Source organism: Struthio camelus, chromosome 1 (assembly GCF_040807025.1).
Source record: "Struthio camelus isolate bStrCam1 chromosome 1, bStrCam1.hap1, whole genome shotgun sequence".
Taxonomy (NCBI): domain Eukaryota; kingdom Metazoa; phylum Chordata; class Aves; order Struthioniformes; family Struthionidae; genus Struthio; species Struthio camelus.
Window position 1 is genome coordinate 158,185,503 of NC_090942.1, and position 15,155 is coordinate 158,200,657.

At 37.7% G+C, this 15,155-nt stretch overlaps 1 protein-coding gene across 11 annotated transcripts in view; it reads right to left on the reverse strand.

Moving 5' to 3' along the window:
- ARHGEF7 (Rho guanine nucleotide exchange factor 7) overlaps window positions 1-15,155 on the reverse strand; it is a 132,562-nt gene that overhangs the window by 19,801 nt on the left and 97,606 nt on the right. For all 11 annotated transcript variants that reach the window (XM_068927242.1, XM_068927224.1, XM_068927274.1 and 8 more), the window contains 7 exons: window positions 14,735-14,794; window positions 13,422-13,568; window positions 11,175-11,261; window positions 8,123-8,201; window positions 6,680-6,819; window positions 5,789-6,013; window positions 4,227-4,320 (listed from right to left, as the gene is read on the reverse strand). In XM_068927242.1, coding sequence (XP_068783343.1) covers window positions 4,227-4,320; window positions 5,789-6,013; window positions 6,680-6,819; window positions 8,123-8,201; window positions 11,175-11,261; window positions 13,422-13,568; window positions 14,735-14,794 — 832 coding nt within the window. The remainder of the gene's footprint in view (window positions 1-4,226; window positions 4,321-5,788; window positions 6,014-6,679; window positions 6,820-8,122; window positions 8,202-11,174; window positions 11,262-13,421; window positions 13,569-14,734; window positions 14,795-15,155) is intronic.

Below are 15,155 nucleotides of genomic sequence, written 5' to 3' on the forward strand. Positions count from 1 at the left end.
GATTTTGGTATGGTTGCTTTTTGTTGTGATAGGACTACAGTAGCAAGACAAATATTTCATTTATGAAATCAACTTTGTGAAGGCACTCAGCTGAAATATCACGCTTATTTGGGTTTGTCTGTTGTAATATTAATTAGCAGAATCCCTCATGAACAGCCTGGAGCATCTCTCCTATGAGGAAAGGCTGAGAGAGCTGGGCCTGTTCAGCCTGGAGAAGAGAAGGCTCGGGGGGAGCTGATCAACGTGTATAGCTGTCTGAACGGAGGGTGTCCAGAGGATGGGGACAGACTCTTCTCCGTGGTGCCCAGCAACCGGACAAGAGGCAACAGGCACAAACGGAAACACAGGCAGTTCCATCTAAACCTGAGGAGAAACTTCTTGACTGTGAGGGTGACTGACCACTGGCACAGGTTGCCCAGAGAGGTTGTGGAATCTCCTTCCCTGGAGATATTCAAAACCTGTCTGGACATGGTCCTGGGCAATGTGCTCTAGGTCACCCTGCTTGAGCAGGGGGGTTGCATGGGATGATCTCCAGAGGTCCCTTCCAACCTCAACCATTCTGTGATTCTGTGAATCCCTGGGGATCCAGAGATGATAAGTAATAATAAAAACAAAATTATTAGCAATGAGCTTGAAGTCTCATAGTAGTTCCCTAGTGGAAAACTTTTATGGGTCCAAAATGGAAAAGACTGAAAACACACTAGCACAGAACAAAGGCTTCTAATTACTGACACAGTGGAAAAAAGGCGTATGTCAAGAATCAGTTACGTATTTTGGATAAATAAAATTCTTTACCTCAAAGTCACAAAAATCCCTTTCATGGAAAGTCATTTCATACATATAAAATATTGAAAAGTGTTAATTTAAACAGGAGAGGAAAAAAACGTATTTGCCAATGTATTTGCCTTCTGCCAAAAAAAGAACTCACATCTCCTCTCTTAACAACTACGCTTAAATCATTCCACGTCTACAAGTGCAGAAGCCAAGTAAAGCTGTCAGCTACATGTTGCAACTACTGAATCTCCATCTTCCAATATTTGACCTAATATTGTATTGCAATACTTTCATTAGTCCTAAAGAGATCCCCGTTATTAAGGACAAAACAAATTCAATAGCATTTTCCAACATTACATCTATTATTATTAGGGAGAAAAATGAAATAGTAATGCTACATTGTAAGGATTTTTAGTCACACAAAACTAAACTGGCAACTCAGATAAGCAGCTACGTTGAAAGTTGTAAGGGTTTTTTTCCTTTTTTTGGCTCTTCTGTTTCTCACATTCAGATGATCAAGTTGTTATTTACAAGCCAATTTCTTGAATTGTGTAAAAGTAGAAATAAAAATGTGCATTAAGATACAAAGTCCATTCTTCTATAAGTCCGCCTATAGCTGATGTATCACACGTGAAAAAAAATTTTGTGAACATATTTTAAATTGTTCCATCACTTGTGTACCTAACTAGTTAGAGAGAAACAGTTATTAAAAATATTTTAACACCGGGCTGCTTATTAACTACATAGTGGTATGTGGGTTCTCCATTTCTTAAAAATTAAGTATTTCAGAAGTCTAAATTGCAAATTCAAAAACGTATCAAGAAAAGTGGCCTATGACGTTATACACAATTTTCCAAAAGGAAACAAACAAACAAAAAAATCAGTACGGATCTAAAACCTGCTTAGGTAAAAATGACACAGCCATTTTTCCCATAAGAGAACAATACTGTCATTTTAAAGGCAAAGTTGCTATTGTATTTACCTATTATGCAGGAGACTGATTAAAACACCACTTCTCCAAACACTATCTTCTACAGTCAGGAGTGAGATAGGACTAGAAAAAAACATCTTCCTTCATGTTATGGGGAGCCATTACCTCCCTTGGCTATAAAGATTTTTCAGAGGTTGGTTAAATTTAAATAAGGATACTTCTTGTTTGATCGGTCTGCAGTGAATCTTCTGAAGATATGGAAGAGAATCAACTTTTTTTTTAAAAAAAAATGCATTCTCAAAATATGAAAAGAATCACTCTTAAGCAAAAAAATTTCTAGCCAGATAACATTCACTGCCTGCCAGAGGCTTCTTAAATTTTTTGTAAAATTTTGTCACTAATAAAAAAAAAAAAAAACCCACTCTGAAATTCACCCTGTAAATGAGCACTCTTAACTCATTTATAGGTACTGTCCAAACCCACGTATAGATAATTAGTGACTATGTGATGCTGAATATTGGAGCTCTTGTTACTATCGAAGCTCCCACTGACATTTTCAAGTAGCAGTAACAGAACTTTAGTTTCTGGATTCCAAATATACTTTTAGTTTAATTTCAGCAAGCAAACAGCTACTGCACATAATTACTACCTAAGGCTACAGAGACACTGCACACAGAACCCAATGAGGCAGAGACCCAAAATACCATATACTGTGTATTAAAGAGATGGTTAAGATGGACTTAATTAATACAGTGTAGGACAATAGACAACCTATCTGCTACTGTTTCAAAGTTAAGTCTGGGATCTTCTTCCTCACGCCAACTTTTTTTTCAAAAAAAGAAAAAAGAGGGAAGCTCTGAAAAGGCTGTCTGACAGCAAGGTCTCTCCTACTATGCATGCATACTATGTGTGTCTTTCAACCTTTGTGATCATGAGAGAATCCTTTCTAAACATCAATCATATAGCAAGCATCAAGAAAATGTAAGCTCACCTGCCTACATCCTGAACTAAAACTTCCATCTGCACATCCATGAACACAGGATTCACTACCTTAACTCCTCGCCATATCAAATTCGCAGCACAGCAGAAGGACTTCCATCTCAGGTTAATCAACAGCACCCCAAGAAAAAGTTTTTTCTCCCCAACCCTGCATAAATTGATTAGAGCCAACATAACATGCTTCATGCATTCTGAACACTTAAGAAGCACAGTCTCTATTTTAAGAAGCTCATGAGCAAAAGGACAGACACGTAGAGGCAAAAGTTGCAGTAAAAGACTACAGCCTTCAGATGCAAATACAGTCAAAATAAGTTATTTTTAACCCCCTACCTTTTACTGACACAAGTATATGGATTATTCATTCACACACATTTACAAGGCAGAATCAGAGCAAAACTGACAAGGAAATAAATAGTGTTTGCTGGATAAGGTTAACACTCTCTCCACCTCAAATTGTCCAACATTCAGATTTTGACCCTTATTATATATGTTTTCTATACTCTCATCAATCTCTCTTGGATCAATGCTTTTAAGACTTCAGGCAGCCTAGAGCTCTGCAACTTTTTCTGATATAGATGCCAGCAAATGACCTTATTTCTACGAAAGTAGAGCAGGTTGTTGGATCTTAGAAGACTGACCTTGGAAGCAACTAGTCTTCGAACCAGCAGCTATACCCAGCTTTCCAGTACCCAGCTCAGTGGAAGCTCCTACCAGATTCAATTCAAGAACATAGCTATTAAATATTCTATACAAGTGGGATAGTATTTTTAAACTCCAACTTGCTGTTTACAGTATTAAAAGATAGTTTATCTTAGTGAGTTTTAAATGGCTCTAGAGTCAATCTCACTTGCCTCTGTAGTAAGCAGACAGAAACAGGCACTTTACAAGCATATAGAACCTGGATATAAATTGTGCCTTAAATGCACCTGTTTCTCTCCACTGACTGGAAGGGTGCTTGAAACAACTAGCTCACATACAGACATCTACAAACAGAGGATACGACTCCCACCAAGACTGAAAATATCAAAAATAGTTACTTCCTTGCAGGACGAATAGTATTACCTGAAGTGGTATAAACTGAACAAGCGTTTCCCAACATACTGAGATCATTGAGGCTATACTTGCTACTCTGTTCATTAGAAACGGTAACAGACTGGGAGTGCTGCTGACAAATTGCAAATTATAAATTTTAACCAGAAATAAATAAATCTTTATGTATTCCTCAGCCATTTCTGCCCTTTTTGGGCTAATATTAGAAAGTGGGATGTCTCTCACCAAGCCTTGGACAATTTTCTGCATTCTGTAGTGAACAGTTAAAACTCTAGAAAGCAACTCATCCCGTCCAGCTAAGTGTCTAAGATGAGAAAAACAAACTGTCCTCTGACGGTACCTCTCCCTCTCCACTGCAAGGGAAGAGGAGACCAGATGACTTGCTTGGACTGCACATCTAACTTGCACATAATTTAAACTAACATTAATTCCAGCCTATGTGCTATGCAGATGTTTGCTCAGTCTCTCTTACTTTTTCTCAGTGCAAACTCTTCATCTGATGGCTTCCGTTCTGGCTTGCGTTTGGGAAGCAGTTTTTTCATAGTTTTAGGGCTTTTACTGAGATCCTGTGGGGGGAGAATAAAAATAGAAGAGTAGAGCTTCTTTACCATATTTCAAAAGTTACACAAAATTTTAAGATGTATACAGTATTTACTAACTGAATATATTTTAACAGCACCAAAAATCAATTTACTAATATTTTTGGTGCATCAGGTTTGCCTGAACTGACTTATTTCCTTTCTATCCCTCCTCCAACTATACAACGTTCTGCATTTACCTGATCCTATTAACAGAAACATACAGAAAAGCTGCTGCAAAAGCATGCAGGCTGTCTGGGAGCTAGAGCGAAGGAAACAGGCAGGCATACATTAACACAGTATTTTTCTTAACTTTTGAAGGGATAACCCATTTGACTTGCTATTCAGAAGCAGGTAAAAAAGAACCTAACAAAGAAGCTTGACAGATAGTATACCTGTCTTCTTTAAAGGCAGAATTTTTAAGCATTTAGGGCTTCGTAAGAACAGACCTACAACAAAAAAAATCAGCAAGTACGGCATTTCCGCTCAAAAACTAGTCATGCTAATTCACAGGAACACAAAGGAATATACTGGTCTACCCCTTACCTTAAGGATACAAGACATCCTCTATAAAAGTACAGAACAAGAAAGCGAAAAGGTGAATGAGCAGGACACAGACGAAAGAGGATGAAGATAGGTTTTGAACATCATCATACGCTAAACAATGTAAAGATGAGTGAAATTTTACCACATTTGAGTTTAGTGCCGTATACATAAAGGCATGAAAGGAGTTTGACTTATGACGAGATGCGCTTATACTACAGCTGAAAAAGGGAACCTCTTAGAGCAAATAAGCCCAAATATTAACCTTCCAATTGAAGGCCATCTATCATTTTTTCCTTGTTGTGCAGGGGATTTACCAAAAAAAAAAAAAAAAACCCACCACAAACAAATACAAAAACGCACAACCAAGCTGCACTATGCCCCCTCTTTTTTTTTTTTAAAAAAAGAAAAGGTTAATTTTAAGAAAAAAGCCAGTCTGCAGTCAATTTTTAAGAAACTGCAAAGTACATGCCTGTAAAATAACATTGTTCTATCAACCTCTCATGCTCACAGAATAAAATGTTTACAGGCATAACTGTATGCCTGTCTTTGAGCCCTGGTGCTTCACACCAAATTAGAATCATGAAAATGCATGACACAGATTCCAAAATAAAAGATATCAGAGTGGAAATAAGGGAGGAAAAAAAAGAAAGTGGAGGGAAGGGGGAGAGAAAAATCCTCTCCTATCAAGCCTTATCATCTGAACTGCAAGACTAAATCCCTGCCTGAAATAATAAACATAATTAACTAGTCCATTACCAGCATCACTAGTCCATTTCAGCATTCGCTGTTGAAACATTTTCTATATAAAACACACGCACAGAACTGTAAAACGATGGTGTGAAAAGAAGAGAGTTAAACTTCTTACAGTAGGCCTGCTGCGCAGTAATATTTCTTGGCTACAGCATCTCACCTCTTTATAACAAAGAGCTGCTGAAGGCCGTAATGGAGGGGCAGGCCGTAAACAGCTCAGACTCCAAGGCTTGGGAGTTTTAGGAGGCTCCAGAGGTCCCCAATTTATCGTGGTATGCGGAGTCCCGTGATGGGATGGATGTGGGAGAGTGTGGTAAGCGGGAGTCAGTGGTATTGGCTTGCTGTCTGAATGCTTGCTGGAGGGTGTTACCGGATGGGAGGGAAGCTGTCAAAAACACCGGTTACAGGAAGGGAAAGAAAGTATATCACTTTAATGAAGATAAAATATCATCCAAGACAAGTGAAATAAATCCACCAGCTGTCTAGCACTTATGCTTATTACAGCTGGCCTGCACAAACTTTAACACTGAATTATTATTTGTAAAACTGGAGCTTAAAGAAATTTTTAGTGTCTGCCACAGAAAGAGCATATACTAAACGAAGAACACCTACAAGCAGCCCACTTCTTTCACCACTAAGGATGGAGCTCCATTTAGACCCGTTCAGATTGAACAACTCAAATTCAGAATCCAAAAGAAGGTAGCTGAAATTGTTTCTCCACAGACTGTCAGGTACATCACCAATTAAAACTTACTGTTCAAAGGACACTTAAAAATGATACATGTACTACTTAGTCAAAACAGTAACAAGTAACGACAAAGAATTTTCTTTTACCCTGCTAAGGTTGAACTATTAGACTAAAAAGTAATTATTTTACTGCTGGTTCAAACAACTAACAACAGAATGAACCTATGACCCAAAATGGCGTAATAACGAGACTCATATCCCTGTCACTCCTGGCTAAAGAAAATGCTTTATATAGTAGCATGTTTGCCAGAATTTAACACAGTATACAGCACTCATTCACTTTACCCCATAAGGTATTTCTTACCGTGTGAGATGGCACAGAGTGAGGTTTAATGGTGGGATTCCCAACAGTTGTGACTTTGGTTTGCTTCTGCAGGTGGTCCACCCATTCATGCAAATCCTGTTGGTTGTTACAAGACACTAGTATCCTTTCAATCATATTTCCTAGGTGAGAGAAAACATAAGATGTCAGAAGGAACAGAAAAATTATGCAGTCAGTCTCACATGACTGTAAAAACATGCATTCCCTAAAATGTTAAAACCCCTAATGTAATTCCCCTAATGTAAATCTCTCTAATGTAATTCTCTCGCGTAGGTCTCGTCACCTACGCGAAGGTTGTAACCTGTATTCTCAGTATTACAGCATCTCACTTTTCCATGTCATGATACTTCCTCCGTGCGTTTGCTCCTGGGCCAAGCCTAGGAATTCTACCCTTTTTTCACTCCCTTTAATAATGAAGAACCACTGTTATGGTAAGAAACAGATGTAGGAGAAAGACTTGTCCTAAGCTCCAGCAGGACAATCTAGCAGCCTTATAGCTTCTCCAAGCCCTCCAAAAAGTCAGCACACAGCCTAACACGTTCTTCTTCAGTCTGTCAGTTGCAAAACAGGAAAAGCGCATTTCACTGATGTTCCCTCAGAAAAAGGCATACAGTCTGAATCTGATATTAAAACTGAGGTGAAAGGCACTTGGGAAAGCAGCAAGGAGGTTAACCAAAGATCACTTTAATTGCGGTAGGTAAGGTATGTGATGAGCTACAGTACAGTTAAGAGTTACCTGAGGTCAGCTTCATAGCTATTATCGCAGAAGAACAAGCACCATCAACAGCTGTTTCCTTCCATATCACAATACAGACAGTGTGACACTGCCTGCCACTTCAGAGAGTCAAAGTTACCCTAACAAATCTGCCTGGAGACAGAACTGATCCAGGAACGGAAAGAAGGTACAAAGCTCCACAGCGTGGACCCTGCTCCACAATGTGTCTTCCCAGGATTCTGACATCAGTAATGGGCCCACAGTCCTTTCAACCCGCCATGGAATTAAAGTATATGCTGAAACAAAGTACCTAACAGACAGAAAATTCCCAAAGCAAGTGCAGCTGCAATCATGATCAGCAGAGACACTGATGTCTCAGTGAGTAGACAGACCATTTCTACAAGAAAGCTCTTGATTAAACCTCTTCCAGAGCCTCTGGAATTCCATTCCTTCCAGAAAGTAGCACAGTCCAAAGTGGTTGACTATGCAGGACGTTATTCAATGCTACTTCCTCCATCCATTAAAATACAGAAATTTGAGGATGAATCCCATGGAAAGAAGAATTAGTCTGCTAACTGCTTAAAACAGGCTGTAAAAAAAGAACTTTCAAGCCAGGCTCTGGGTATCTGCCTTACAAAGTTTGCATAGTCTGATATTTGAAAGAGTATACTCTGGAGTAAACAGTAAATAAAAATATTTATGGCCATTACCTGATATTTCAAATGCATTTTTATGATTTTCACTGTCTTCTAGCTTTGTGATAGTCATTCCTGTCATTGGCAGCTTTCCCTAAAAAAGCAGTAACACTAAAGTTAAATCCAGAACATACAAAAACATTGCCAGGTACAGGGTACGAACGTTTAAAGCTCTGAACAAAGACAGGCACATAGAGTGTATCACCAAATGCAAGCATACTCATCGGTACAAAATATTTTAAAACGCACCCAGACAGCTTGTAACGGAAGTTTTAATATGCCCAATTTTTGCAGATGACATCTGAGACTTTAATGAGTCAACCTGAAATCTGAACAGGCTACAAATCCATACAAACACATCAGCAGTCATTCACTACAGCCTCAGGTTCTTGGAGTCGAGACCTTCAGGGACATCCATGTTACACATTAGAGGCAATAGTGACTTATCTTCAAGCACGTTTATTTATAAACTGCCCGACTGGCTCTTAAAATAAGGCCTGTGGTACATTCATAAAGGAAGACTTCACTAGAGACATGCATCATCTTTTTCTTTTCTTTTCTTTTTTTTTTTTTAAACTGAAGATTCAGGTCTCTAATATCCCCACTGCTAAATTCACTCTCAGAAATATTCGAGGAAAGAAAATAAAAGCAGTTTACACCTTCAAAGAAGTTTGTAAAGTTTCAGAAGAATATATTAATTTTGCAGAAGAGAGTCTTCTCTCATTGTAAATCCAGTCAAGCCGTAAAAAAATGTAACTTTAGGATAACACATTACCCCTTTAGAAACACGGAAGAAGAGAGAGATCGAATACTGTCAGGATGAAAGGCTTTACCAAAAATGCAACTTCTATTAAAGTTCTTTCAGATGGACCTTTTATTCTCCTGTACAAAAACGCTGCTCGGCACATACTGACAAAAGTGCAAACTGAGAAAAAAAAATCTGTATTTTTTTATTACTGAACAATAGACAAAGGTTTCTTACAAGCTTAGCAACTAAAATCACTTGGTATCATGTCTGCACAAAGCATGCTCGAGTCCAAGATGCCAAAAGATAGAGCTTTCCTGTAACAGCTTCTACATTGGAGGAAATGTGATCGCATCATGTGCTACAATGTGGCCTAAAATTCTCTTTCCCGGTTTTCAGTGTTGCTGGTTCATGAGTAACAGAGAACATACAGCCTCACTGAGAGAGGTACAAAACAGCTTGGATAGGTGAAAAAGGAATATGAGGATACACCAAGCAAAAGCCTAGTAGTAGAAAAAGATGAAGATCAACTGAGGCACTTGGAGAGAAAAGGTATAAAGTCAACAGAAAAAATACAGAAGGTGGAACTGAACTCATGTGAACCATCTACATTTCCTTTCTGTCAACAAACAACTGTGACGCCCTTTTGCAAAGCATGTTTTGTGCACCCTACAATGACTTCACTTTACCGCTGCTAAAAGTTACTCCCTGTTAGCTCACGCGGTAGAGAGAAGCACTATATATTAGAATATCCAAAGCCTGCCAACAACTGGAACATTCAGAAATGCATGCAGGGTGTAACGTTCACCAAAGCTTATTTGGTTTACATCTAAACTGCGGGGATTAGGAACGCTCTTCTGCTCCCTGCAAGCAGACATGCACCAACCAGGGACAGAGGTGTGCAAACATACTGCCTTCAGTGGCATGGTTTCTCTGGGAAAGGCTGAGGGAGTCGCATCATCTTCTGTCCATATACCATATCTGAGACAAGGAACTCGGAACAAATCCAAAAAGCACCTGCTATGCAAACTAAACAGCTCTGAGCCACTGGCTCATAGATATAACAAGATGAAATAATGTGATGAAATAATTTTGCCTTGCTGTGAAAAACGTAGTCGTTAGAATTTGAGAATTTCTCAGCGTTGGGAAAATCACTTGAAAGCTTATGAGGAAATCAACAGTTTTGCATTCAACAGAGGAAAATCAGGAAAAAGTAACAAACTGTTCAAGAACATGGTTTACAGAAGAACTTATAGCTGGTGAAATCTTTTGCTGCTTCAAGAACTTTGTTTCAGTTTTTCCCTTGCTTCTGGCATTTTACTGTGATGACTGAAAACCATGGAGCAGCACTTGCTCAAGAACATTTATAAAGACATCAAAAATTCGAGGACTGTGCGTTTGCTTCACCTTCACCTCTTAGAGGTCTTTGGAACTATAAACCCGGAGTGCTTCTGAAAAGGTACCCTAAAGTTAGAGGGGACGCAACCCAATCCTACTGCGCTGTAGCACAGTTGCTCTTTTTCTGTAGTGGGAATGCAGGCAGCAAGGGTCCATCTAGGAAAGTGGCTAGAGGGCTCAAAGAGCGTCTCTACCAGCAGTGAGTAGTGGATTTCTAAAGTGAAACACCCGGTGCTTAGAGACCTGAAAGCCACGTTGTATGTGAACTTCAGGTGCTTTAATGCTAGGCTAACTCTAGACTGGTGCCATGGACTGAGTGCCAATCAGGAATTTGCAGCAGATGAGGTGCGTTTCTGGAACACATCTTCCAGTTTAGCTTCATTCAAAGAGAATCCGGTTTTAAGCTCTGAGACTACTTCCACATCATGACCCAAAAAACAGTAAAGAGGGACAACGAGAAGATTCATTTCAGAAGTGCTCTACTGACTGCAAAAAAAAAACACACTAATGTAGACATACCTAAAGGACCAGATGGTAGGACAGCCTAACTGACATCAATGCAACCTTAAGAGCACTGTGCAATTTTGGTAAGACTCAAGCAACAGCCAGAAGAGCACTAACAAACCTGTACAACAACATCACTTTCCTATGTAGAGCTAAAAAGCTACTGATGTTTCTTTTCATGAGCTAGTACTAACAAGCAGAGAGGTTAAATAACTCGTTCGTAATCACACAGGGCATCAGCTGCAAAAATTGAACTGAGGTTTCACATTATAGCCCGGTATTATATAAATCAAATCACCAGTTCTTTGTAGAAATCACCTTTTCTCTGAATCACCGTTTGGAGAGAGAAAAAAAAAAAAAGAAAAAACCCACCCCACCCCCCCAATACATGTATACACATATGTACAAGCATTACTCTACCTGATAGATGAACCCACTCATTCTCGGGCTGGCAGACAACATTAGCAAAATGTTAGGGAAGAGAAGAAGATACCTTTCATTCTTTTCCTTATCAAAAAAAGAAAACAAAACTGTAAATACAACATCATAAGCCTCCTCTTCTCTTTTTTTGTTTTAAGTTAAAACCACCTGCAGTGTTACAATTCCATAGTTACTCCACAAATATTTGCCATTGGCAAAATTAACCCTACATAAAAATAATAAAGAGTAAGAATTATCTGATTTTCTACTTGAAAAATGTGAATAATACATGCCCATACTACTCCCCTGAAAGTACACTCTAATATTTTAATAAAGAAATTTTACGTTCTGGGTGAAATACTGTCTTTGTTTAATTTGATAGCAAGTATTCCACCGATTTCAGGAAAAGCAAAATTGTATATTGGATATATTTCTTAATACAATTTAGATGGACGCACTTAAGGATGTCAAGGCCTTGATATTTCAAATTGGACGCATCAGATTTTTATATAATGTGAATTATTATTATTATTATTATGAAGCACAGAAAGGAATATAAAAGAAAAGCAATAATGCTTATATTTGTAATGAAAATATTCCATGCTTTGTTTTAGTTCTAGTTTTAATTTGCAGGTTTCACTCATGAGGCTGTCCTTTGATTTTTGTTTTGAGGGTGGGTTTTTTTTGGGGGGGGGGGAGGAGGGAAGGCAGAGAAGGCAGAGGCGGCTTACTGTTAATTTAGAGTTATAGACAAAAAAAGAAAGATTAAAAAGTAGACAAAGAAGTGGATAAAGAAGTCTTAAATTTCAATGACAAACAAATATACACATCCAACAAGCATCTCAATGTCCAACACATTCTCAAAACATTTCCAGTAAAATTTTACAAATGTATATATCATTAAAAAAGCATTGTTTTTGCACAAACTAAACTGTTCTATATCTAGTCAAAAAGCAATGCTGTAATGCTGTAGAGAAGCTCCTAAACAGCTTCAATCAATTACATATGACATTCTAGTTTATAATGTGAGTTCAGCAGTTTTTTACACCACAAGAAGAGAGATATGACTGCAGAAGATGCACTATGACCTCTACTTTCTTTTTTCTATTTTTTTAACTGCTCACAAAATATTTTGAAAATATGAGAACAATTTCAGACAATGCAGTCTAAAATATTCATTTGCATTACACTTTTCTCTTCCGTGGCATTTACAGAAATCTTTGGCCTAAGGAAAGAAAATGACTGAACGAGGCTGCAATTCAAAGAAATAAAAAAAACAAACAAAAAACTCTCAAAGCTTAATTGAATATACAAGGGAACAACTTACAGTAAAAGCATATCAGTAATCTGAATACTTTTCCTTTCTCTTAAGCTCTTAAGCTCTTGCTTTTGAGATCTTTTATAATGGTATTGCTGGTAAGACTTTTTTTTTTTTTTTTTTAATATCATCTCCAGACTTTGCAATGTCACCTTGGATTTTTTAATGTCTCCATTCAAACTTTGTTGGAAATAAGACTGAATTCAACCTTAATATGAATCATCATTACAAGGTAACTCAGAGCACCTTATGACCAGTCTTCTGGTCTTTCTGCAGTCTGCTACAAAAGGAAAGGAAAACTGTGGTAATGTCTGCTGTGAACTAGATGCTTCTCTACTAGCAAGTGAACAAACCACTACTAAGTTTTCTAATTAAATAGCAGAGATTTTCAGGCACAGTAAAAAAGGTCTATAATCAACCAGCAGCCTCCCAAATGTATATGTTTCCTCTTATCCTAATTCTCCAGAATCACTTTGCTCTCAAGCTTGTATTTAAAATATGTATTTTAAAACTGAGCAAAGTGGCCAAAACTATGAGGAAGAAGTGGGCCTCAGACACCTTACAGTATGATAACTGGAAGTTTTCGTTGCTGAAACATGCAGTAATTACTGCTTTGCCAAATGATCCTGTAACAGAACTATGCATGGAAGATCCTCTTTATGTATTACATATTTTGGAAATACTCCCTTAAAATCATCTTAAAATGTTTCTAACTGCTATATTTGGCTATGTTTCAGTCAATGTTACAGCTGAGACCATCCAATCTCGAGGAAAATTTTTTTCAAAACAAAAGTCTTAAATCACTATAGGAAGACTGTAGCATTTAGTGTCTCTGAAGCACTCTGTTTACTTCTGCTACACAGGAATCATTATTAATTTAATTGCAGAATGGAAAGAAAGACTGACAATGAAGACTGAAACTACGTTACCTCACTTCCAGCGCATTGAATCATGACCTGGGACATATAAATTACATTGCCAAGTGTTTTAATGTCCTCTCCCTCCCAACAACGGATAGCTTCTGTCAGTATTTGTAGTTCCAGTTCTTTCCGTTTCCGTACTTCTTGACATTGTGCCTAGTACACATAGGGAAAAATACCACATCTATCAATTCAACTAATTTGCAGTAGGTAAAGAGTATAAATAGCACTACAGTCATATTTACTGTTGCGCTTGTACTGCACAAAGGACTGTATCTCATCTAAAGCATTTCATTTAGATGATTATTGGTAGTATTTCTTATAAAATCAGTTTTGTTAATTTCAGCATTATTACTTTTCCTTTCAATACACTGACCTCAATTACTCTAATTCACAGTCACAGCCACGTTTCTCAAATTTTTTTCCTATGAATTTAAGCCAGCAGTGTATTTCTAACCAAAAATGGCTATACCAAGCACAAAATAGTAATACAGCTGTCACGTATATTCATGATCATATATAAAAGTATCTTTCTGTAGGAAGAAGAGTCGTGCTAATTTTGTAAACAATGTGCGTGTATGACCTCGTGGTCCTGTTTTTATAACATGTCTACTAGCTGTACTCCCACTTATCTGATTTCAGTTCTTCAGAACAAGAACTGCTTCCTCCTATTTGTGGATCTCATTCTCTTGGGTGGTCCCCCAGCTTCTTTGGAACACAGATAACAGTAAATTTGTGCTCAAAAAAATAAAAATATGAGGCTACCACCAGCCCTCACTTCTTAAAACATTAAGTATTTTGTAACTGAGATTGTGTTAAACATAAGCTAGTTGCACCTCTTAGCAAATAGCTCGTCTGCGCAAATCAGACTTATCCCTCCTCATTATTACTAAGAGCTGCACGTCTCCTAAGTTTCATTAGCACTTTCCTTTTCCTCCTACATCTCCTAACTCCAATATCATTTCTCCAGAAGGAAACCTCATAAAATATACTCTAAGTGTTGTAAAGAATCCCTTCTCCAAGCCACTAGTTATGCTAGCACTAGTATAAAGTGCAGGTGAAGCACCAGGGAGAGTAGACCGAGAGGTAAGAAATGCATGTGTAGCTCTGTTATGTTGACAGTCTATTCGCTATAATACCTCAATAAATTACCATCCTTAGCTCTGTCCACACACAACATCAATTTCCAGGCTTTCAAAATTTTTTTACACAAAAATTTCTTAGACGAGAATTTACAAAGAGCTTTACTTTTTTAAAAGCAATTAAAGGGAGGTGAAATTAAAAACATTCTCCTTAATATATCTATTTTTCATCACTCTTACAGAAAGATTTTTGAAGGCAGTCATGGATTTTTGTATATCTGGTCGATCCGGATGATAGTCCTAAAAATAAGGGGAAAAAAACACAGTAATATTTTTAGTTCTAGTAAAAATAATAAAATTCTTTGTAGATACTTAACTATAAACAAACAAACAATCCTGTAAAATAAAAAAAAAAGTTTTTAGACCTATTTGCTCTCTTCTCACAGCCTTCTTATTCTTATATCAAACTCTGGTAGTCTTGCTTGTATTCAAAATGAAGAGTCACTTATAGCCAAGGAAATTTTGCAAGGCCTAATAGACCAAAGATCGCTTTCCAATCTACCATGTTAACTGTCTTTGTCACAAACTATGTTCCTTCCAGACTAAGATGACACGCTGTCACTGCCTGACTGAAATTAAAATGTGACAAAAGACCCATAGG